Below are 24,681 nucleotides of genomic sequence, written 5' to 3' on the forward strand. Positions count from 1 at the left end.
TGTAATAGAAAAATGTCCCCTGTCTTTATATTAGTGAAGCTTTTATCAACATAAGAAATCACTGTTGTAAACTGCACTTGATTCTTGTATGAAACTCAAATTGGTGTCAATGCTGATCCTACATATGAAAGACTAATTTTACAATAATATCATAAGCAAGATCTTCCATGCTTAAGTGATGAATTAAGAACCAACTTCATCTACCATTTTATTAATACCACATTAACATCCCCAGTATCCAGTATGATCCTTGTAGACTTTCAAAGGCTGAAAGAGCCCTACCTGAGCTAACTACTAGCCTATAAATGCAAGATTCACCACCCTAAGAGTTCAGACAAAAGTACAAATTATTTTTTTAACTCAGTCTTAAATGATGGATATTGAGCAGGAACCAACAAAGCAATATTCATGTTACCCTGTGTTAGTTCATTAAATCTAAAATTGTCTGCAGCTAATACAATGGAGAACTACTACTACTACCTGAGTTAAAGCCAGATCCCCTGCAACAAAGCCCTGTTCAGGGAAGGCAATTTATGTTCAAACTCAAGTTTTCATGAAATGCATGAATTGGTTTCTCTTGTTCTACTGCTGGTCTTGTGACAGTGCCAGGATCCTTGACAAACAAATTAATTGGCACTTTCTTTGCTAATTGGAGTTTATAGTCTAAATTGGACAAAGCTGTAGTATGTTGAGATAGGACAGGAACAACCAGTTGGGAGTCCTGATGCTTACTGTGAACTAGAGCAATGGTTCTCAGCCTTTCTCTACTGAAGCAAATTGGCCATAAAGGAATGTCATGAACCTTACTGTGACTCCCAGTTGAGGATCTTTAAAGTAAGAGCAATTATGATATGGTGTCCTTTGCTAGTAGTTCACGTTTCAGATTTTTTTGTCCTATTTCTCCTTATCAGAACTGTCAGTTTATTCAACCTTTTTTCTAATAATTAAGAAATGATTCTGCTGCTATTTTTTCCTCTTGCTGTAATCAAACTGATAATCTGGCTAGGAAAAACATGATCATATGTTACTGTTTCAGAATAGCTGAAACATTCGCAACTTCTTAGAGCCAGGTGGCTTGGAGAAGTAACAAAACCGGTATGTGCCTCACTTAAAACACAGTTTCTTAGACCTCTAATTAATCAAACATAATTTAATCATATTAATGAATGGTATGTCATGATAGAATGCCTTTTCAAATACTGAGAGTTGTTCAGACCAAATGATAGTCAACAGGGGGGCTATGAAGATACACTACTGAGATTATAGCAAACATCTTGCTTCCAAAGTAGAACCATGGTAGAGGTATGAGAAACATGGATCTCCCTAAGTTCTCTGGAGGGAAAGGACAGGCCCAACAGGAGAGCATTAGTCTTCTGTATATTCAGAAGGTGCTTCTATGCCTTTCATTATAGATACTAAGAAATAGAAGGTGACTGCAGAGGATGAGGTACAGAACAAGAGAATGATGAATGGACAGGAATTCTTTCCAAAGACTGAAAAACACTTCCTGGGGTCCTTTGATTAAAACCAGTTTTTGCTATACTGTGTTAGAAAGTCTTTTTTCAGTTGGAGCTATCATTTCACTGACAAAACAGGAAAGTTTCCCACAAGGTAACAAGTGTGCATTGGCTATCCTGTTGCAAAATGTGATAGAAACAAGACAGTAGTTTTGCTGTGTGATAAAATAGGTTATAATAGTATCATGCCTTCTCCCTGATTTGGACTTAAAAATTAGTAGCTATTCAAATGAAACAGTATTCAGACAAATCAGAATTTGTCCTTTTGTTTTTATTTCACACAAAGGTAGTCCCCCTTCCTTATATTACTGACTCTAAAACAGCTAATTGCTTGTGAAACAGATAGGAAACTTTAACAGCTGCCTATGGCTGAGCCCTGTCAGAGCAGTTAATCTTGCTGTGATTGCATTTACTTGAACAATGTAATTGAATGAACAACACAAACCCAATTTAATTGCCTGGTGTTCAACAGTCTGTAAAATAGACTGTGTAGTAGTTTACTCAGTGTCACCAAAACTTTCTTTAACTTAATGCTATTTGTTAAGAGCTAGATAAAAAAAAATACCCACATTCTCCTTAAAAACAGAGCTGTGCTGTTTTAGAATAAATTTGTGAACAATCTGTTCAAAATCTATTTAATGGAAGAGCTATATTTATGAAATGGCTTCTATATTGTTGTATTGTTTTAGAACTGGGCATGGACCTTTTCTTAAATTGCTAGTCACTTTCAGAGCAGGCATATGCCATTCCAAATGATTATAATTCGACTAATAAATTATAATGCAGCAACATGCAGTTATATGCCTTTGCTCTGTGGGAAAAATAATGTTTTTCTCTTATTCTGTCATTCTTAAGTAATGTCATGCCCTACAATGTAGGCTTCCTTCATTAGCTGGTAAAATGTCCCCAAGTTTGTGCTAAATACTGTAGTGAAAGTTTCTTAATGCACTTGGTACAAAGTTGATGTCCTTGTTGGTCTGCTGAGTGTGCAAAGAATTCCTGAACACAAAATTAGAGTGGGACTGTGACGGATACAAAACTGAATTTTTCCAAGCAAGAACTGTTAGAATCCCAGACATTAGTCTGCTGCAAATAAAGTCCACCACCTTCCTTCTATGAAAAATAGCTTGTTCTTGTGCTTTGGCAATTTCTTATAAAGTTAAGTATTTATTCTTCCACAGGGGAAGGGAGATAGCAAAATGAAGAAAGGAGGAGAGTGAGAGAAATAACAGAAATGAATGAAAAAGGGATAGCCCTGGGAGACAAGAAGGAAGAAATGAAGGGGGAAAGGAAAATGAAACAAAGTTGGGGAGGGATGAACAGAGGAAGGTGAAAGTGAGAAAAGAGATTACTTCACTAATGCAATATTTATTATGGTACAATAAGAAAAGCGTAAGTCAGGTAAATAAACTGTTTGAACTCTCAACCTTTCACAGAATGCTATTTAAAAAAATAATTCTGTGCATGATTTGAGGGAATATCCTACTATTACCTTCTTCCACAACTGTACTGTCTGTGTACTATTTCCCTTTCTCAGGACTCAAACCCTGAGGGTAACATCTTTTGAGCTGGCAGATTGATATGTTCAATATTATGTAAGCTGTTTTTCTTCATACATGAACTCCTGGAAGAACACAATTCTTTCTCCTGCCCTATGTCTACCATTATGGGATTTAATGCATGTTCAGGAGTGGCTGGAGCCCTTATGACTGAATGCACCTATAGCTTTTGCTTTTATCAGAGTATGCTTTAGTCTACTTCAGCAGACTAGAGCTGGACCTCTAGGTTTTGAGTACTGTAAATTATTTACTCCTTTAGCACGGATAAATCACTAACATCCATGTTAGTCTTTGAAATGGGCATACCAATGTCCACTTTCCTAGCCAGCAAAGAGGCTGCTAAATGTAACCATACCTTAATCTACCACATACATAAACAAGCACCCTTAAAATATTAAGATTTACCATATGCTTTAATGTTAGGTACCCTAAATTTTGTTGTATCTATAGCAGTTTGATAGAGATTAAATTATCTGGGTTATATTAGGTTATATTACATGAGTTCTTGCAGACCTTCTACGATCTTATTTTTTATATTTTTGTATCTATAAACACTTCTAGAAACCTGCCCAGTTTTGAGAAATTTGCTTTATATACAAATGAATTTAATTAAATTTGTTATTTCTTGTTACAGCTCACATTCAGTTCTTCTAACCCACTTCTCAAGGAAACAGCAACTTCCAGGCACAAATGAAAGGAAAAGAGGCCAAAGGGATAAGACAAAGAAAAGCGAATTAGTGAGGCCTGAAATTATTTGCCCTCCTTTAGAGGGAGGAAGCAAGTAATATGGTCAGCATTTGTGGTATCTTTTGAAGCTCTCAAATGTCTGCAGGCTATTTTTTGAAATATTTCATACTGGTTTTCAGAATATTGTTTTTTCCCAGGGAGCAGGAGTGTTCTTTTCTGTGTGGTCATGGGTGGTGGGAAAAAGATACCTGCTCCCATCCTGTTCCTATGTTACCTGTTGATGAACAGCCTGTGATAAAGTATCTGTCCTGCAGTGAGCAGAGCCTGGAAATGACCTTTTTTCTTCCTTGGATGTTCAAAGGCTGTTCTTGTCTAGGTACAGCTGCTCTTCCAGGTGAGTCCCTTTGAGCAAATGCCTGCTGTGACAAACTTGCTTTGCAAATTTGTAATTCTCTCAAAATGTTATGCCAGGACCATCAGCAGGATAAACATACCTATGTTAGAAGATATTTCTTATAAAAAATAAAATCAATTTGTCCTTTAGACTTATTGCAGTCTAAATAATAATTCTTATTATAGTCCTTGGAACTCTTCTCCTCCTGTCTAAAGAATAAGATAATCTTCAGGTTGCTGTAATGGAACAGCCTTTAACTCTCTAGAAATAATAGATAAAATAACTTGGCTTTTTATCTAGCTAAACAGAAAGGAAGGAAGATGGCACAGTCACTGTATTTCATATTTTCGCACAGCACTAACTTTTGGTACTAATTAGAGCTTTGCAAAGAATTCTTCTGAACAGTTGTCCATCAGCAAAAGTTCAGATTATTTTCCCCAACAATTTTACTGATGTAATTCTGGGAAAAGAAAATGGTAAATATTTGCATTCTTCTACAATATTTTGAAATTAAGATTATTTTTAATTTAGAAACTTCATGTAAAAATACTGAAAGAGCTACCAAAAGGGACATTTTGACACTTTTCATGAAATTTTCAGAATTTTGGCTCTTCGTATTATTTAGGAAGCTTTTTAATACCAGTTTTTGCACAGGTGAGGTTATCCATTCACTGATCGGCTCTAATGTTAACGTTCATGCAGATTTCTTTTACAGAGTAAATTTTGTACACACCTCTAATGACTTCAGATTCATTGGTCATATGTATTATTGATTTCAAGCATTACTGATTAATGTTGTAAGTAGATTTGTTTCTGCTCCTAGAGTAGAGGACTAGCACCTCTTGTAACTGTTAGATGAATGGTATGTCACTGCTTGTTTTATTCAGTTTCTTGCTATGTCTCCTTACTGTCATCTGCTTGTCTTTTTTGTCTCACTTCACTGTCCTGTTCTCCCACTCAAAAATTGTTTTTTATAACACTCAGTCAAACGAGTGTCCCTCTCCTATCTACATACACCATCTACATAAGAGGAATTTGCAATGAAATTTGGGAAATGCAAGGCAGTTTGTGGATGTACGACAGTGGTTCATAAAAGCAATGGGGCAGTATTGTTTGCTGCTCCTCCCAGAGCCTGCTCAGCCGCTGGCCTCGAGTTGCTCTGTCCCTGGCTGCTACTGCTGCTCCAGGCATCACAACCACTGCTGATGCTATGGGGCAGCTCCTCCTTCACTGGCACAGCCAAAAGCATCAGAGCCTGCTCCTGATCCCACCTCTTCCAGGGCCAAGACTCCCTCTGCTGTGCCCAGCGACATAGCTCTACTCAGTACTGGATTTCTCATGTTTTATTCAGGGTAGGACGGTATGGTGTGCTCTGACCAAGCCCCACGCAAGCAGGTCAGCTCTTCAGGATCCTGAATCCAAAGGCTACAAACTACAGCTCCTTTTTATGTACCTTTAATCAGTGACTTAGTGTAGCACACATGGTCCTCTATCTTTTATTCTGCACTTATTTATTACTTATATATTAAGTACACACTCTAGCCATCAGCACCTCTGTTTAGTGCATATTGTATCTTTTTTCTGCATACTCCTTTGCAGATTTCTTGTAGCTTATGTCTTTGGTAGACCACAGGCATTCTGCTCATTAATCTAGTACTTATCAGTCACACTTTCAAGTCCCTCACTATTTTCATTGCACAGCTATAACAGACTTCATATTTAGGCAGTCAGAGCACAGCTAACCTATACAATACCTCAGGGCCAGATTTTTAAGTATTTAAAAATACAGATGGGATCTTTTAACTTTATTGACTTTCTATAAGATTTTTGTTAACTTAAACTCTTAATTTATGTAAAATTGAGAATATGCTACCTCTATCAGTTGCAGGGTAGCACAGTACAAAGACTACTCATGTATACAAATCAAGGCCTGAGACTTTGATATAAAAGATAAAAAGTGCAGATGGGCTGTGACAGAAGAATGATAAAATAGTGAAGCTTTAAATGTACCTGGTTTCACATGTCTGGGTGATTTTTGTCATCTTTTGCACCAGATCTTGTCACCTGATTAGTCATTGTTCTTCTGCAAAGGAGGCCCAGAACTGAGCATTCCCTGTGCAGCAGGAGAGAATGATCCTCAGGTGGGGGCAGGCTGTTAAACAAGGCTTTCCTGGCAATATCTGTGAAGGAAGAAGATTTAAATTAATCTCAACCACAACTCAGTAGTATCCATCTTTTGTTTAACAAATCAGTCCTTGTGAAGCTGTGTCCTTAATTTAAACAATGGTAACCTACTGCCTCTATCATACTGTGCGAATTCATTCATCCTTTCCTTGGGCACTAATATCATCTTTTCCATCTCCATCACCTAATATTGACAGTCCATTTGCAAACAATAAGAGAAGGGGAAGAGCAACAAGTCTTTTCTGATTTCTGTTAATATTAACCTTTCTGTCTTGAGCTCTCTGCTGTGTAGCAATGCTTAGCTATGAAGCACTGGAAGATTTGTTCCAGCTCTCTACTCCCTTCCTCATGGCACCTCCTTGGCAGCTGGGATTTGGTGACCCACTGCCCAGAGGTGGCTCTCTGGGGCCCTTTGAAAACAACTTGCAGCTGCATCAGCTCATTACGTGGAGGATTGTCCTGGGAGGTGGACTGATTTAGCCCTTGCATGGAGTCCTGTCTCTTTTCCCCTTGTTAGCTGTTATCTCCCCAGCTTCTGGACCTTGGTTGAGATTTTAAAATAGAAGAGCATCTAGGCACCCAGCTCCTGCATAAACAGCAGCCCTTGAGAGATGGTCATCTAAAACCATTTTGTCTCTTTGGGTACACAAACTATTTAGCCTGTGCTGTTAGAGCTGAAGGTTTCAAAGTGATATATTTCTAGGCATATGGTTAAAAATACACTTGTTAATTGCCAAAGACATTTTGGATCTCAGGACTTGAGTGGAATCTTACAACACCACAAGGGCTTTCCCTCAGGAATACCATCCACTTGCTTGCCTTTCCTTTCCCATCCTAAACTAAGAAAGCAGGGATAATCTCTGACAGCCCTTTTCTTTCAAGAGATGCAATCAATTCATATGAATATGAATGCATAAGTAATATTAACCTGGAAAACTTGGTTCTGAGTAAAGAAACAAAAACATGCCCTGAGCCATAGTATTTCTAGCCACCGATTTATTAGCAAACTAAGAGAAAAGTCAAAACAAGTTCATATTTCCTTCTATGGCTCTCCTATCACCAACTGCAAAGATAATGCAACTTGAAACACAATTTCTGATTTTTCTCCCAATCTCATTGCATTCTTTCTCCTTGGTCAAGCTGAGGTATTCTGCAGTATGCCTGGAATACAAGAATCTAGTCTCATTCAAACCTGGTTTGTCCTCTTGCATGACAAGAGGGGTGTCGCCATAAATAACAACCAGAACCTCAGACAAATCCAAATTTCAAGTGTTGGAGTGTAGTGCTTGCTTGAAGAGCATATGACTGACTGCACCTTTCCACAGCAGTAAAGTACACCCCAGTGCTTCTGACCTTTGTAAAATTCAGGTATGAAACTGTCCTCTGTACCTCCTGCTGAAGTTAGACTGATTTTTGATTACAAATAGGAGGTATAAAGATACAATTGAAAAACAGGAGTACTTCTGGCAATTGAAGGGCTCCTATGACAATCATCAGTCTGTTGCACATTTGTCTCATTAGTAACACACAGCATGTGTCAGAACTGCATTGCTGGTTATGGTACAGGATGTTTTGTCCCTCCCTAACATCTAGACTGGGTTAATCCCTACAAGATGACCTTGTTCTTTAGTTCCAGCAGTTGCAGCTCATGTTTTTAAACTCAGCGCTATCATGTTCCTATGCAAGAACAACTGAAGTATGTCATCACAGAAACATGAAAATAGTAATGAAAGCAAGGAACTTCTTCAAATGACATGGAATGCAATGGCACCTTATTTGCATTAACCCCTGCTGATCTGTGTCATCCTGTTATTTACTTAGACTGTTTGGTAACACTAGCTTCAGCTGAATTTTGCCTGTTTTCCTGGTAAGCATGAAGATTCTCCTTTAAGAACACTTTTGGAATAGATGCAATAATTTTCCTGAGTTTTCTATCACTACTATGGATAAGTCCCTAACAATTTATTTTTGCTGACACTCCCCCATCATGAAGATTTTCAGGTTTCTAGGTATCTGAGGAGAGATTTATTTCTTTTAATGTAATATTCCAATACTCTGTTTCCTAAAAAGGAATCTCTTTCAAAACAGAGCACAGTTTTCTGTCTGGTGTTGAATTTACAACATTAAAGCAATAAAGGCCACAGCTGAGGTGGTGTGTGAAGAAGTCCAAGGAATAATGGAAGGCTCAAGACTAAATCAAAGTCCTGTTCCTTGGGTCCACTTTTACTAATGAACAGAAGGAATGGAGATGCTAAAAAAGCCAGACCTTGAAGTAATGAAAATTCTTTCCCATATGTAGTATTTCCCCCATAGCTATGTCCTGAGGGTGGATTCAGCTCAGTAAGAGTTATACATCTGCCAATCATCTATGCTCTCTCTATGGTGTGGAAACAGATAGGCAGACCCAGAAGGTGATTTGTTCCAGCTAATCTTAGACACGTATCTAAGAATGAGATGAGTCACTTGATGGAGGTTTTTAAAGAGGGCACACAGCTAGTTCAGAAGAGACAACTAAGTTTTTGATGGCTAAGGATATTTAAGACGAATTCCCACTTCTGTTTTAAGGTCTGCACTATCTCTGCATAAAAATCAATTATCTTATTTCCTGTCAATTATAAGACTTTTTTTTCTTTGTGATTATAATTTTTCTTTTTTACATGGACTGAAAGCTGTTACAGGAGCACTGGGACACAGAATCTTTTGGCCTGAGAGCTGAGATTTTTAGAATTTCCTGTGGGGATGCTCCATAGTATCAGAGATTAGCATCTGTGGTGGTCCCAGCTGTAGACTTCCTCTTCCATCAAGTAAGATGGACAAAAATGAAACCATACAAAGGCTTGATAACAGCAAAGTAAATACTTATTATGTAAGTAAATATCTATTAATAGATTGCAAGCAAACTTAAAACCGAATGAACAGTATGTTGCAGGCAATACTTTCTTATGCTGCAGAAGCCAGTTATGGCAAAAGGATAGCAATTATTTAATGTACAGAAGACTTCAAATTTCTAAGGGCTGACAATGATAAAAAAGTAAAATAAGATAGAGGAAAAAAAAAGAATCTTTAAATCTAATCACCACTACTACTTCATACCTGGAGAAAGCACTATTCTGGGTAATATATCCTACTTCCCCCATTGCTTTTCTTTTGTTTAATACAAGCTAAGCTTAATGTACTGCTAGGAAATATATCATTGCCCCTGAGTTACAGCTGAAAACTCCTGTATTATTCCAAATTCATACTTAGAGCATTATCATTTTCTCAAGAAAAGATACTTTACCTGGAGCCCACTTTAGTTTCAACATGGTACATCTATTTGAAATTCAGTAAAGGGAAAATGAAAAATTCACGTAACAGCTGACAAGTAATGTTCTTTATTCCCTTTTGTTGAAAAAGTACAGATGAAATGTCAGCTTTTCTGTACCTGCTTTTTGTACTAACAACTGATGATGTTTAGGAAAAGCTGTAAACTGTTTAAGCCTCTGGCAAAACATGATAAACAGCTGTTGTAAACAAAAAATAATCTTTGAGCGACTTCTAGATAATGCAGTCTAGCCTGAAGAAAGATTTTTACCTTAAACCTCCTATACAGAAAAGGTTCTAAACAGTGGGGAGACTTGTGCAACACAGCAAACACAAAGAGGGAACTTCATTTCCTTGTATCCCATTCAATCAAGACAAAAGAATCAGATGGTGAAGCAAAGAAATAATCTAGAGAAGTTGGAAGAGCCTGGGAAGTCAATTGCTGCTCTTGCTTTCCTTCAGAGCCAGGACTACATGGACCTGGTTCAGAGAAGTCCAGGCTGACGTTCTCCTCCCCTGCAGGAACAGAGATGCTGCTGAAGGACCACCTGCCTCGAGTTGAGACAGGCATCAATACCTCTCCATCTTGAGAGGCACCTATAGCTTTTGCTCTCAGAACAATTTTCCCCTCAGCAGGCATTGATGACTGTCGACATCAGTACCCCTCGATATCTACAGGCATCGATGTCTATCCATTTCCATAGCTATCGATAGGGAACGACATCTATACATATCCAGCCCTATGGATACCTCTTGATCTCGACAGGCATCAATGCCTATCGATTTCCATACCACTCTCAGCATCCCTTGTGATGGGGCTCATAATGGAGAGCAAATCAGTGGTTGATCAATATGGAGCTGCTCTAGCTATTTAGGTTCAGCCCTCCTTGAAATATTGTTAATTTGGAAACTAGTGCTACTTTATTACTAATCTTCGTCTGTTGCGTGCCAGTGACCTAAAATCATACAGAAGCTGTTCTGAGGCTTATTATTTTTCCTGTGATTGATGATATGCCTCTAAACTGTCAGATGCAGGCACAAGGATGTGGGTCACTTCTTTGTTCATAGCAAAGCAGAAAGCTATGTGCAAGCTGAATCTGAGGGATGACTTTTGTTCCTCATTGTCACAAACTAAAAGAAATTATTTTGTAAACAGTAATTATACAGCAATAGCTTCAAAGAAAACTTAATAATATTAATGTAATTCTAAGAATACAGATCAAAAGCAGTTTTCATCTCTGCCTGTGTTACTATCCATCTTCCCGCTAATAGTATTTTGAACTGAAAAACAGTCTTATTATGGAGATAATTATTCTACACTAAACATAGGCATAGCATCATATAATACAGCTTCATTTTAATTCCACAATCCATAGACATAAAAGCCCAAATACTAACACACAAATAATTTGGTGAAGCCTAATTTAAATGCAATTTGAGATTACATTATTTAATAGGGAAATGGAACAAGTCTGTCTGTTTCTTTCTGCATAACCTTGTCAGTCATTTTTAATTCTATGCCATGACTCATAGAATCACAGAATAGTTGAGTTTGGAAGGGACCTTTGGAGTCTCCCCCAGCTCTGGATTTCTTGTTATTTGAATGAAGGCAGATTTCTCTCTCCTGGGTATAGTGGAGGATCCACTAGTTGTGCAGCTGCTTCCGTATCACTTCACCCAAGGCGAGTGTGCTGCACTGGACTGTACTGCTAAGCAAAGAGTGAGAAAATCCACAAAAGCCCCACCAACATTTGATTTAGATCACCAAAAGATGGGGCGAGAGGCACAGAGTACCTGAGTTACATTCTATTGCAAGAGTATTGGAAGAGTATTCTGGGGAAATCTCACTGTATTCTTACGCTCTTTCCTAGCCGCCTTCTTTTGGCCACTGTCACAGAGGGGATGTTAGAAGAGATGGACCTTTGGACTGACTCAGTATGGTCACTCTGGCGCTCTTATGTTCTTAGAAGTATTTGTTAAATACTATCGTCTTTCTCTAATATAATACAACCAGTGATTTAAAATAAAAAAAAGTCCCTCATCAAATCTCTTGCTCAAGATTGCCAAAATACAGGAAGATTCTAAATCCAGATTTTAGAACCTAAATAAATGGCCAGATGGTAAATACATATTAAGGATGACAGTGCAAGATAGTAAGCACTCTGCACCCAAGAATATGTGTTCATTTATTGAGATACCTAGGTAAGAATTTAATACTTAGTCTGTCATGGCCCTGAGTGCACTAATAGGCCTTAACTCCCCTGATCAGCGTCACCTGGGACCACTGCCCACGTGCCACCCCCCACCCATGGACCCAGGGACTCCATTTAAGCTCAGGCCCAGGCCTTCAGCTCCTCCCTGAGCTCCATCACAGCCATGTCTGTGCCTGGCTGTGGACCTCATCGATCGGGTCCTGGTTACTGTTGCTGCCCTGACCTCGACTTGCTGGCTTTGCACTCATGGCTTGACTTCAGACCTGCCTCATTGCTATGAACTTGCCTGACGACCTGGACTCTCACCGATCCTGGCTGCTGTCCCTGGGCCTGCCCTGCTTGCCTTGCTCAGGTACTGTGAGATGGACCCTGGCTGGCGAGGCCCCTGCCCTGCTGGCTTGTCACCACGCTCAGCGCCCTGCCCCTTAGGGAGCAGCTGGCCCCTGCTGCTCCCTGATATAGGCTAACACTCGGGTCCTAATTTTAAATTCTTCCTTTCTCAATTTTTGTTCATTTAGCACTTAAGTCTATACTTAATACTTAAGTATCTATCTGAAAGGAGCCTGCTTTGGCATCTGTACACCTTTCGGAAACTCTCTGCTGGAGAATCTTCCTTGGGCAGTTTATACCAGCTTTGCAGTTGCTTTGTGACAGGGGGCTGAGACCCTTGAGTTGCAACAGCTGAGTGAGTAGAGCCATGTTGATTTGTGCTACCTGAGATGATCCACAGTAATGCGCAAAGCAGCCTAATTCTGTAGGGCAGCTAGACCTGGAACCTTATTGCACACTCAGTGCGTTCTGTGGAATATCTGTCTTGGTGAGCTGTAAACTGTCTGATGGTAACTAGTTCTGACTGCTGCACAAGGATATTTCTGTGAATTGCAAAATAAACAGTCCTGTTCTCTCACTTCAAAAAAAAATTCAAAAAAGTAACTCCACCACAAATCAATGAATTTGACTTGAATTTTACTTGAATCTTCTGCCCTTCCTACACAAGAAATTTTTTTATTAACTTTCTGGCTGGGTAGAGATTTTTTTAGTGGGACCAAAGAAAAAGATAAGCATTTTGCTCTTGTTAAGTTACATTTTGTTACTAAATGCTACAAAATGGGGGAAAACAGTTCTAGTAATCAAAAGGGAAAAATGCCTCCAAATCCATTCTTTACTGAGGCTTTCTGCAGTTTTAAGTTGCATTGCTGAAACTCTGCTTAGAAAACGTTCCTTTTCTTACCAGGAAGACAAGCAGCTGAATCATTCACTAGGAGTGAGGTAAGTCTTGTCTGAATCTGATGTCCCTTTTCATGGGATCTACTTGTTCATCACAAGGAGGAAACTCAGGCATTGCCTACTGGGGACATTTGTAAGTTCCAGTTTGTACAGGAAGGAAACTGTTCGTAGTGGTGTACAAAAGAGCTCAATTCCTTTGGGAAATCAGATCCAAAAACTCAGTCCATATTCAAAGATACATTTTGTAATGTGTTTTGGTGAAACAAGCAATATGTTTTGAGTAGAAATAATACAGTACCCAGCTTTCCAGGTCACAACTGTGAATTTCAGAAACTCTTTCAGTGAATAATAGCTAATGTAAGTAGAGGTGACACGTGACGTTTGTCTGCTGTGCTGTAGAATTACTGCCCAACTCTGGTTTCATAATTTGCAGTGTCATCTGCAAGTCCTAAATGCAAATGCCAGTTCTGTATGGAACAGGCACAATCACAAATGCAGAGCAAAGTGAGAAATAGCAGTTTGGCTTCCTGAGGATCTGTGCCAGTGTTTTTTGACTTGCTTCTGAAACTTATTTATTCAGAAAGCGCTCTGGTTTGCTTTTTAAACTTGAATGTAGGTTTTTGTTTGAAGCTGTTTTTCCGTGTTAAAACAAAACCTTGAGTTTCAGTTGGCTTCATGTTGTAACCATATTGAACTATTCACCAATTTATCACCAAAAAATTAAGCAGAGTACATTTGTTAAGGAAATCTGACACTACCAGAGAACAGAAGCCCAGTGTGTTACTGTTTGCTTTACCCTTGTGCCTAGAAACCCTAGCCAAGTCAAAGCATTATACCAGTAGAAAATAAAAAGTCTCTGCTTTAAAGAGCTTATAATCAAAGTATACAGAGGCAAGAAATGAAGGCATACTGGCAGGAAAGTAGCATGTAACAATAAAACAATATAGGTCAGCACTGACAATATAGCCAGCAGGCTTTGCGTCTGCAGCCCAGGCACTGTCAAGTGTCTCTTGCTGCCACCGCAACCAGCACGAGGAACTGATGAAGACAATTCATGCATGTTGAAAAACATATTTGGTGAATGATGGAGATGAACATCACTTGCTGATGGGATGTGAGAGCTGGCTACTCAATGCTGTCTGAAAAGACGGTAGGTAAGCTGGAGATAGATAACCCATCAAGAGCCTTGAAAGCGAAGACCAGCAATATATATCTCCTCTACTAGAAGAGGATGAGTCGAAGAAGGGACATGTGGAGATGGCCCAGCCAAAGCAATGGGCTGGGAGAGGACTGGATTGAGATGAAAAGGGCTCAGCCTAGGCTGGTTCTAGCCACAATGTTAATAATAGTCTGCACAACCATGCTGGCACACTTGCATCCTGTCTGCATCCTCCTGATAATCTGCCCTGTATGTTCAATTAAACAAGGTCAGAGGGAAAAAGATGTCACAGCACCTGCAACAAGTTAATGAGGATCCAGGTGAGGCATTTAGCAGAATAGATACTAATAAAGGTCATATTCCAGAGACTTGTACGCAGAAGAATCTCTGTGCATTTAGAGGCCTCATTTGAACACTAGAGAAATCTCAGCCCAAGTGATGACAGGCTGGATGATACTCCTAGTAGGGGTTTATAAAGAAATGGGCATTACACTTCTTTACATAGAGACACTCTGATTATAGAACTGTGGTGGATTTTCTTCTGGCTTAAGCATTAGTTCTGTTGGTTTTGGACTCTGTGTGCAAAGTTTCAAGCTGCTGCAGGGAGAAACTCCTCTTAACATCTCTGTTCTTAACAGTCATGACAGAATCCTGCCCAGAACTTGAGGGCTGCTGTAGTCTGAGCCAGTTCTTGCTTCTGCTTCATCTGCTGCTGGCCATTTTGTGTTAGGCTGGGCACTCTTCACTGAAACCTTCTCTTACAGACTCAGCTATTTTGTTATCCTCTAGTATTTTTAACTTACACACTCTTCGTGCTATTTTTGGAAACAATTCAAATACAAGATTTTGAAAATTCAGTGATGTTAGTGAGTGGTCTGTTCCTCTCTCCTCATCCTGCCCAGATTTGTGAAAGCACTGGGAACAGCACAGGCTAGAGCAGCAAAGCATGAGGCACCTGCAACAGCTGTGAGCTGCAGAGACTCGTGCTACAGTCAGTGGTAAAGCTGCCTGCTTATTAGTGCAGTAACAGAATTTTCTTCCACCAGTGAACTGACAATCGTGTCTTGATTCTTTACAGGACCACTGATATTTCTAGAAAGGACAGGATTTCTTTCACACAGACCTTGTAAGACACAACAGCATGTGCCAGGAAAAATAGTTGTATAACTGGTAGGGCAGTATATGTATTCACGTGGATTGCTTCAAGACAATAGCGCTGTTATCTGAGAATAAAGATGGTAATTCTTTAACATGAAATGGGACCACACTTTGTTTACCTTCTGGTTATTATGGTTATCATTTCTCAAATCCCAGGGTTTTCATTCCGATTGCTGTGTGGGGATACAAATTGCTTCGCATTGTTCTTCTTCCCTTAGCCTTTTCATGAGAGGCTTGGGTGTCTCCATTCCCGTCCTGTACCTTACCTATCAAGGTACTTATACAGGCCCCCCCACCCCCCAAGACAGGCTCTAGTCACTGAGTTCTTTCCATTACAGAAGTAACTACTGTGTAAGCAGAAAAGATGAATAATAAAAAAAGCTGATGGTACCAATTTCTTCCTGTGAGCAGTACCAACTCTCTTTTAATGCTGACCCAAACTTGGCACTGCTGTCTATCTGTAATGGTGGTCAGTACTTGATGAGGGGAAAATACTTTATAAACAGAATTTCTTTGTAATTTTATCTCTCCACTTCTCCCTTCTCCCCAATAACTCTTGGTGATCTGAGTCCATTCATGCTGGGTAACACGCTATTCTGTTGTATTTCTGCATAAGCAAATCTTCTGTAACACCTGCTCCCAGCAAAGACAACAGACAGCTTAGAGACCAGTAGCCTGTGAGCTAGCCCACTGCAAACTGAGCTGCTTGTGGTGTGCACCTATTTCTTATGGGCAGGAGAACAGCAAGGGCAGTTTCCTTTAGGGTTTGTGTCAAATTATTGCATGAAAGATGAAAAGACTGCTTGTACTGCAATGATATAGCAACTTCTCTATCGTTTTTAAAATATGATTTTTCCTTGCCTACAGCTGGCACTAAACTGCATCAGCACTATCAGCTTTTTATTGTACATGTGAAAAGGGCTAGAAAGGTGAGAGCTCATATTTGGGAGCTGGAAGCAGGGAAGTAACCAAACAAACTTATTTGAGATCAAGAGTTTGGCTAATCAGAGTTCCTTGGAGAATGGTAGGCTCTGCACAGAGGTTAAGCCACAGGAGACAGGGCATGGGTGAACCTTATAGCTCAGCTCATAGAGCAAGTTAACAAGCTGTTTTGGAGGCACTGCAAATTAAACTTAGGTGGGCTGGAGAGTTCTTTGTGTGGCTACTTTGAAATTGTCTTCAGACTCTGTGTAGAAGGACAAGAGGGGTTGAGGTGGGGATAACTTCTCAAGTTATCTGGTGTTGAAGCTGTAAGCCACCAGCGTAAGCTGGAAATACTACTGGCAAAATTAAGGCAGAGTAGCTAACTGGATTGTGTCTTTCCATAGCGGCAGCCTAATGCTAAATTCATATCATTGAAAAGAGCTGATACAGTATTTTCTTAGTGAAAGAGATGGATTATTTTTACTTTTTTGGTAAGCCTTAGAAATCCTTGTGTTTGAATGGGCACTTCTAAAACATCTCCCTGGGTCTGGCCCTTCTGTACTCAGTCCAGCCACTGGACTCGCGCTCTTTCTGTGGGTCTAAACAGCTCTGAAGTGTTCACGCTTGCTGACTGCACCCTGCAGTTTGTGCTCTCCTCGTTCATCATAGGTCTTGGCTACTCTATAAAATTAGAGCTACCTATGAGTTGAATTATTATTCAGTTCTACAGCAGAGCAGGAACTGTTGATTTGATTTACTGTTTTGTATTTTGTCTATTGATTTTGGGTAGTCCCAAGAGCATGCTCCCATAAAGGGCTGTAGAGAACTTTGTACTCAATTTAACAATTTTATTTACAAAGGGTGTTCTTGCCTCCGTGTCCCTTGCCAAGTTGCTCCAGGCATGCACAACTAAATTTAATCTCTATGATTAATAGAGCACAAAAGATATGTGTTACACAACTCTCTTCCAATTTTATTATTTGGGATAGCAGAATTGTAGCACATTGTCTGGAAACACCTAGGATGTGAGAGAATTCCCACCTCACAGATCTTAGCTGTTAAGAGACAGAAAGAATACAGAGTCTGGAAAATGGATTTCTGTATAAAATGAACAATCAATTTTCATCTGGGTATCTAAGGAAATAAGTTTGTTGCAGATACTGGTACAAAAGTAGGTCTCTGAAAACACTTTTGAGAGAAATGTATTTTCAGATGTTACAGCCACTGATGAGTGATACACAAAACCAAATATCCAGGGCTAACAACTCCTCTGCATGACAGACCTCTATGGATTCAGGTTTTATAGTATAGTATCTTAGACAGTTGCTGAGGATGAGGAGATGGGCCTTTTTAAATCAAGGACAAAACCCAGTATTTGGTAAGTTAAAGGGCAGCCTTTTCTGGAATCAGAATAAAGGCTTTTGAAGAAATGAAGATGACTGTCAGTCCCACAAAGCAAGAAGGAATTTGATATTCCTCTAATACCATGATCTCAGTTTCCATTTGTAAAATTAAATTATGAGGTTAGCATTGTTATCCTCAAAACAATTTACAAGGATATCACTATCACCCTCCCCATCATAGTAGGGAAAGACCAAGTAACTTATTAGTAAGCCATGTAAACATCCAACTTCCGTGTTCTGAGCATTCCTAGTTTGCGGTAACTCAGATCTCAAAACTGTATCTGCACTCAAAGAAGAGTGAGAGTTGCTCATCTTGCCTATTACTGAGTGGTCTACTTCTCTCTCCTCATCCTCGCCGTGGATGAGGAGAGTTTAAGGGAGCCTAAGTGGTCTTTTTTAAATAAGGCTCAGGGAAATTAATGCCTGGCTGACTGTAACCCTGATCGTCCAACCCTCCTGGCCCTTTGCAACAGCAATTTGTTGATCATCTAAGAAGCAGATTACTCATTCTTTCGGTCCACTCTGTACTGCTGGAGATGAGCTAAAACCTAATCCCACCCAGCTCCCAGACAGAGGAGAAAAGGAAACTGTTCCTTTTCAGCCATTGAAAAAAAACTCCTACGCTCATCTTGACTTTAATTAAACTTTCAGTTTTACCCATGGATTATCCTTCCATTGCCCTGTTAGGCAATTTTCTTGGTTTCATGGAAGGACTCCAGAGTCCGCAATTTTTGTGCTATTTCCCCTTGTAGTTTATAAAAAGCTAGGAATAGAAGCTATCTGTAGGAAGAGGTGCAGTTTAAAGTCACAGCTGTAAAATTGGGAAGGATGTCCTCACCATATCTCAGACTGACAGAATTTGGAGAGATGAATCTTTGCAGGTTTTCATTTCTAAAGAAAGGACTCTGGAGGGCAGTTCAGACCTGTGCGGTAAACCAGATGGGCTTCTGGTGTGATTTCACATATAAGACTGTGGAGGAAGTGTTTGCAAAATTTAGGATGAGCAGGATAGCTTTAGAAAATACCTGGGGTCATGAACTGATAAATTGTCTCCTAAAAGCTTACTAGAGATACCACAGAGGTAATTCTTTTTGTTGGTTTGTTTGTGGGGTTTTTTTGGTGGAGAATAAGCATGGGAAAACTAGAGAGCAAATTTCCCTCCGGATCTGTAAGGCTATAATTCTGATGACTTTCTTTAAGTCAAATACCCTTAACAAAAAACAAGCTTTGTTCAGTAATTATTTTGAATTATTTTTTTCTGGTTTAATATACACTGTTTCCTCCTACTTTGCTCACATTTTTAAGCACTGAAAGAAAAATAAAGTTGTCTTGAATTTTCTGTTTCTATGTTCTGCTCACAACGGGGATGGGATCATGTGCCAGCAGCTACTAACCCCCTTCATTTCATCTACCACTTTTCCCTATTGCTGTATATACACATGTATACTGTGGTTATACACAGAATTATATATAACATTTCATATAAAATTAGGGACTTCTCATGGTAAACATTCCAGAGTTTCTCTTCAGAAGAGGTCATTGTCTTTATGACACTGTGACAGACTGTTAAAGTGGCCTTGAAATGATTCTTTTAAGGCACTTATCTGTGATTTGAAAAAAACAGAAGCTTACTGGTAAGTTCTTAAACAAGGGTGATGAGAGTAAGCTGGAAAGTTTTATAGTTCAATAATCCCTATTTGTATGTTTGTTGAACTGAGGGAATTCTAAGACAGGTCTTCTACAAACAGCAAAACAGGGAAAAATCCTCTCTCATGAAAGTTAGAGGATCCTACTAAAATGACTCTTTGTGGTAGGGTATTTGCTACAGGATTTTTTTCAGCTTCCAGCACAGAATGGTACACAGTCCATTAGTCCAGTCAGTGTTCAAAACTGCATGTTGCTACTTGATCTTGTTTTTTTTCCTAGCAGTGCCAATGTCTATCATCTAGATAGTTCTAATTTTCTGTATACATTATAAGACTGAAAAAGAGGCTTTTTCTATCTTAAACTTCTAGACTTTGGAGAGAGATTGTTTGGAAAGTCAAACTACTTGAGGAGATAAATGTGATAATGGTGTATGCAGGCATTGTCAAATAGAGCAAATAAATCAGTGAAGATTGAACAAAATAAAAGTTCATAATAATTTCAGAAATTACTCCTTGTATACATAATTGAAGTTAGATGACACCTATGTCTGAAAGTGTTTGTTAGTTTAAAACTGCATGTAAAACAGAAGCAAATCTGGAAGAAAATGTTTTATGAATGACTTGTTACTGTATGTGTCTTTGCTTTACTTTCCGAACTAGGTACGGCAAATGTGATTACTCAGACTTCACGCCTTGTGCAGTTCTAGGACATCATTCTTCTTCCAAGGAAGCTGAGGTAACCAATATAAAATAGGTCAGCTGAATTACCTCTAGCAGTTCGCAACAACAGAAGATCACACAACTGTCTAACATGGCGACATTTCCATTGAAGATGAACCTTAGCCTTAGGGTCTAATTTCCAGAAGTTATTTCACCTGCAGTTGCAAGTGCTTAGCATTCACAAAGGCAGGTCTCAGAGGCAAGGAGGGACACCAAATCAAAAGCCCACTTGGGAGTAGCAGCCCCCTCTCTCTGGGGGAGACTTAATTTCTTTCCTTTATACTGTATATTCTTTTATAATATCCTCTCAGGAACTGCTAAACTAATCAAATTTATCTGTCAGGAAAGGCATTTACAGCAAAGCCAAATCTAATGAAGCAAAAGTCACATAGTTTCTATAAAGTCTGATCTACTTTAAAAAGGATTACACTTGCCGCATGATTTGATTATCCTGCCAAATATGTTATCGGTTCACCCAGAAATGCCAGAGAAGTGGATGCTTCCAGGCTAACTGGAAATGAAACGTTTTCAGTGCATTTACTTGTCATAAAGATGAGAGGAAATAAGAAGGAAGAAAAATGGAATCTGTGACCCAGGGAAAACGAAAACTTAATGTACAAGCTGTATGTAAACAGATTGTTAGGCATTGCTCAAAACTGGGACATACAGGAGAAAACTAAGAGGATTTGAGCAAAAAAAAAAAAAAAAAAAAAAAATTAGTGTACACAGTCAAAGAACATCTCTGATCTAGTATTTATGCCTGTCCTTGAAGATAATGTCTTGAAATTTGTCTCATCAGCTTGATAATAGCAGGATGTAACTTCTATGGATATAAAGTTCACGCATATAGGAGATCTCCCACTCTTTCCTCTCGCGTCACTTCAACCGTTAAAACGTACTTCCTACTCTACTCCCTCGATAAGCCTTATTTGAAGACACTAGGAGTTTTTGCCAGTTTCATATTGTGGCTTTCTGTAAAGATGTATCCTATCTTTGTAGTAGTAAAATGCAGTATTATCTTCCAAGAGGGTCCTGTCCCTCAAGATGTCCAACATCACAGTTTGCTGCCTCATATCTACAGCGGTCATTGAACGGGAAGCTGCACGCTCACTGCAGCAGCCGAACCACCTGGGCAAGAGAATGCAATGACAGATTCCGAGTTCACATCCATGTCTTTTGAACTTCATACCGCTACGTCGCATCCACCATCGCCCCGATGTTTATGCGGACGATGTCACCTGCGGAGGTGAGGGGAAGAGAACGACTACAGAATCGCAGCGCGACCAAGCTGGAAATCCTCAGGTGATCAGCCACCTCTGAGCTCAGTTCTGCCACATACCACAGCTAATTTAAACCTAGCTTGGGTGTGTCTACACAACGCTGCAAGGCAGGAATACTCAGTGAAATCTCTCTGGCACGCAGCAATAAGGAAAACACAACAGGTCTGCTAATGATTATTTCTGAAGTCTCACAGTTTGAGAGCCTGTAGAGTCTTAGAGGTCTCTCCTCCGGTTAGTGTTTAGTGGCCTGGTGATACAAGGCATCTGCTACCTTCTTCAAGGGGCTGTGAGGAAAGGGAATTTGCAGCACTACAGGTGAGTGCCTTTGATACAGAGGCACAGGTCACATATACCCATGGTACACCTCCTGTTCATGCAAAGAAAGGCCTTTTCCCCTTAATTTAAGGTCAGGTACTGCAAGTGCTAATTCAAGGAAAGGTATATGAAAAGGGAAATCTGAGCAGAGCTGAGGGAATACGGTTCCTGTTAAATCTTCTCACAAAGGCTTCTGGAAACAGTTCACGCCATTTATTTTTATTACCAACTGTAATGAAGCTAATAGCTTGCATAGGGCCATTTGGCTGGAAGGCCTAAACACTGTGATATTCAGGTTGCGGTATCTGCTAGAACAGCTTTTCCACTTTCTGTGCCTAATTCTCTACAGCAGTTCAATTAAACTTCACTTTACCACAGTAATGGGCCTTCAGTTGGGAATACAGCAATTCATACTCCTTTACAGAGAGCAATGTACAGGAGGATTTATGTGAATAAGGATCTGCTCATGTCCGCTCTTGCTAAACACAACTGAAAAAGAAAACAGACAACTCTTGAAACAAGTGGTTATTTGCTGTTCTCTGCCCAAGGTATTTGTGTTCTTTTTTAAACTGAAGGGCAGAAAAAGATGGATGTCAGTGGGTTTTATTCCTATTTTTCCTCTTTAACAAAGTGCGCAACTGCTAAGCATGACCTAAATTCTGCAAGACAGAAGTGCAGACAAGCACATTGTTAAGTATCAGAATCTATTTCAGTTCAGGCAATTTCAGCAGAACTGTACAGAAACATCTTTAAATACAGAGCACAAAAAGCTAATTCACCAATACCATGAAAATGAACAGCAAGAACTAATATTTAAGACAGCTAGTGAAACCAATCTTTTACCTTCTTTCTCTTCATAGAGGAATAACGTGGTGATAGCATTAAAATTCAGACTTAAATATGTCAAAGGCAAAAAAAGATAACAATATTTTTAAGTGAGCATCAGTTTTACAATGTCATTAAACTGAAGCCTGAATCTGGATTGAACAAGTGTCCAACGGGGCATGTGCAGACCCTGCAGGCTCTTATATTTAAATGGCAGCTGCTGCTGCCGCCCTTTGCTAAGCTGGAGATGGAGAGACGCAATCTGAGGCTCCACTGAGAAACTCAGCACTGCATCTCGCATGGTTCCGGACAAGGGAATCTGACAATCTGCTTAACACACAAGAAAAGGGAAACTGGGCTGATTTAAGTTCAGAGGAGAGCTTTTCTTTCTTCATTATTGCTTAGATTTCACGTGCGCAGTCAGCCCATTCGAAGGGGGATCTCTTGTTCCTCTGAGGACCCCAGCTGCACCAAAACTGTGGAGTCCCTCAATGCATGGAATGACTCAGAAGCCAATGCCTACAAACGGGAGGACCTGCCTCTTAGAGCCCCAACAGTAAGTGTCTTCTGTGACTAAAACCTGTAGCAAGTAAATGCTGGCAAAGCTGGCATTTACAGAGCTTTAAATGAACATTTAAAGTGCATGCACACATTTAATGCTGCAATGCAATAATTAACAACATAAAAAAAAAAGCTTTCTTTTTATTCCTTTAACTCTTTCTTTGCTGCAGAAAGAATTGTAGAAGCAGTGTTTGCCAGCAACATTACATGGGCAGAAGAGAGAGAGGAATGTTTAATGTCAAAGTACACTCAATATGTTGGAAACTATCAAAACAGCATGTCCTTGTACGTTAAACAGTTTTTTAGCAGTTCAAACACAATGCCCTCTTGTGTGATTATTCAAGATGGGAAATCTCTGTCATTTCTTTAACAGTCTATAAATGCAATGGAGCACTTATGTAAATGTTAAAGAGTCGTTATTTGCAGTCATGGAAGAGAGCTTTTCTGAAGTTTTTTTCCAGGTAAGTTCCATCAAAGCTCTTTCTCAGTTGTTAAACACTAAATAGAAAGAAAATTTCCTTGAAAGCGTGAAGGTCAGACTCTGTTGCACCGAAACTTCAGGACAGAACTTCCTTGGGCATTCTAAATTCTCCATCCTACCCCAAAAGCCCAAGCCAAAGGAATTCAGGAGTCCTCCTCCTGGTGGTGTATCCCTGTACACTGTTAGAACTACAAAGTTTTGTTCATTTGCTGTTTATATGAAAGTCTCTTTAAAAGAAAAGAATAAAAAAAGATCCAGGCTAATATTTAAAGTTTGTAAAATCTGAAATTCAACTTAAAATGTTGGTGTGAACACACCACATATTTTGGCATGGCCCACATAACACAGAGGCCACTTGCAAAAACTGCAAACAAGTTTCAAACACTCTAGAAGTCTTTATACATATAGGATGTTTATGCTAATTATAATGAAGCAGTAAATATTTTAGTATTTGCATAGTAAAAGGACATAAAAATGTCCCTTTTTTTTAATAAAACCTGGATATGCAGTGTACTACAGGCAAATAGACAAGTGTTGTGAACCTAGGCGCTTATAAACTAAATTAGATGGATAACATAATGAAAGAGGATAGCAGAACACAGCAGGGAGGGAGAAGAGGGACTGCAGAATACATGGCAAAATGGAAAAAGATTCTGGGGACAGAGTGATCTACATTGGAAAATTTAAAATGAGTGTTTTCCTCTTCTGCTGAAAGAGGTTATTAGCTGTCTGTTTCCACTCTTTAGATAAGTGATTGTCTTTTCAAATTCTTGCATTTTAACTTGACACAAAGATTTGTTTAACAGCGTTTCAGGACTGAAAGCAATATGTGCTGTTTGAGGTTGAGATTTCATCCGGAAGCCAGGATACAAAATCTGCTATCCAAATTGCTCAACAGGACAAAAATCATTCATGGAAAGCCCCGCTGCCTGCTGGAAACGGGGGCTTAGCAGCTGGTGCCACCCTGCTGAAACCGTAGTTGAGCTGGGATTACACTCCTCTTTGTGCTGCCTGTCATCACAGAGAAAGTGTCTACAGAGGCAAGCTCAGAAATCAGAGCAAGGAACTATGAAGAAAAATAAGTGTTATCAGTTCTTTGAGGCCTCTTGTAGGCAGGCAGTATAA

General features: G+C 39.5%; 1 protein-coding gene across 1 annotated transcript in view; it reads left to right on the forward strand.

Moving 5' to 3' along the window:
* Positions 1-21,325: 21,325 nt before the first annotated feature.
* OPN4 (opsin 4) overlaps positions 21,326-24,681 on the forward strand; it is a 34,788-nt gene continuing 31,432 nt past the window's right edge. Inside the window, 2 exon segments of the mRNA XM_067299595.1 lie at positions 21,326-21,396; positions 22,920-23,070. Of these exon segments, the coding sequence (XP_067155696.1) occupies positions 21,326-21,396; positions 22,920-23,070 (222 nt within the window).

The sequence above is a fragment of the Apteryx mantelli genome, chromosome 7, assembly GCF_036417845.1.
Source record: "Apteryx mantelli isolate bAptMan1 chromosome 7, bAptMan1.hap1, whole genome shotgun sequence".
NCBI lineage: Eukaryota > Metazoa > Chordata > Aves > Apterygiformes > Apterygidae > Apteryx > Apteryx mantelli.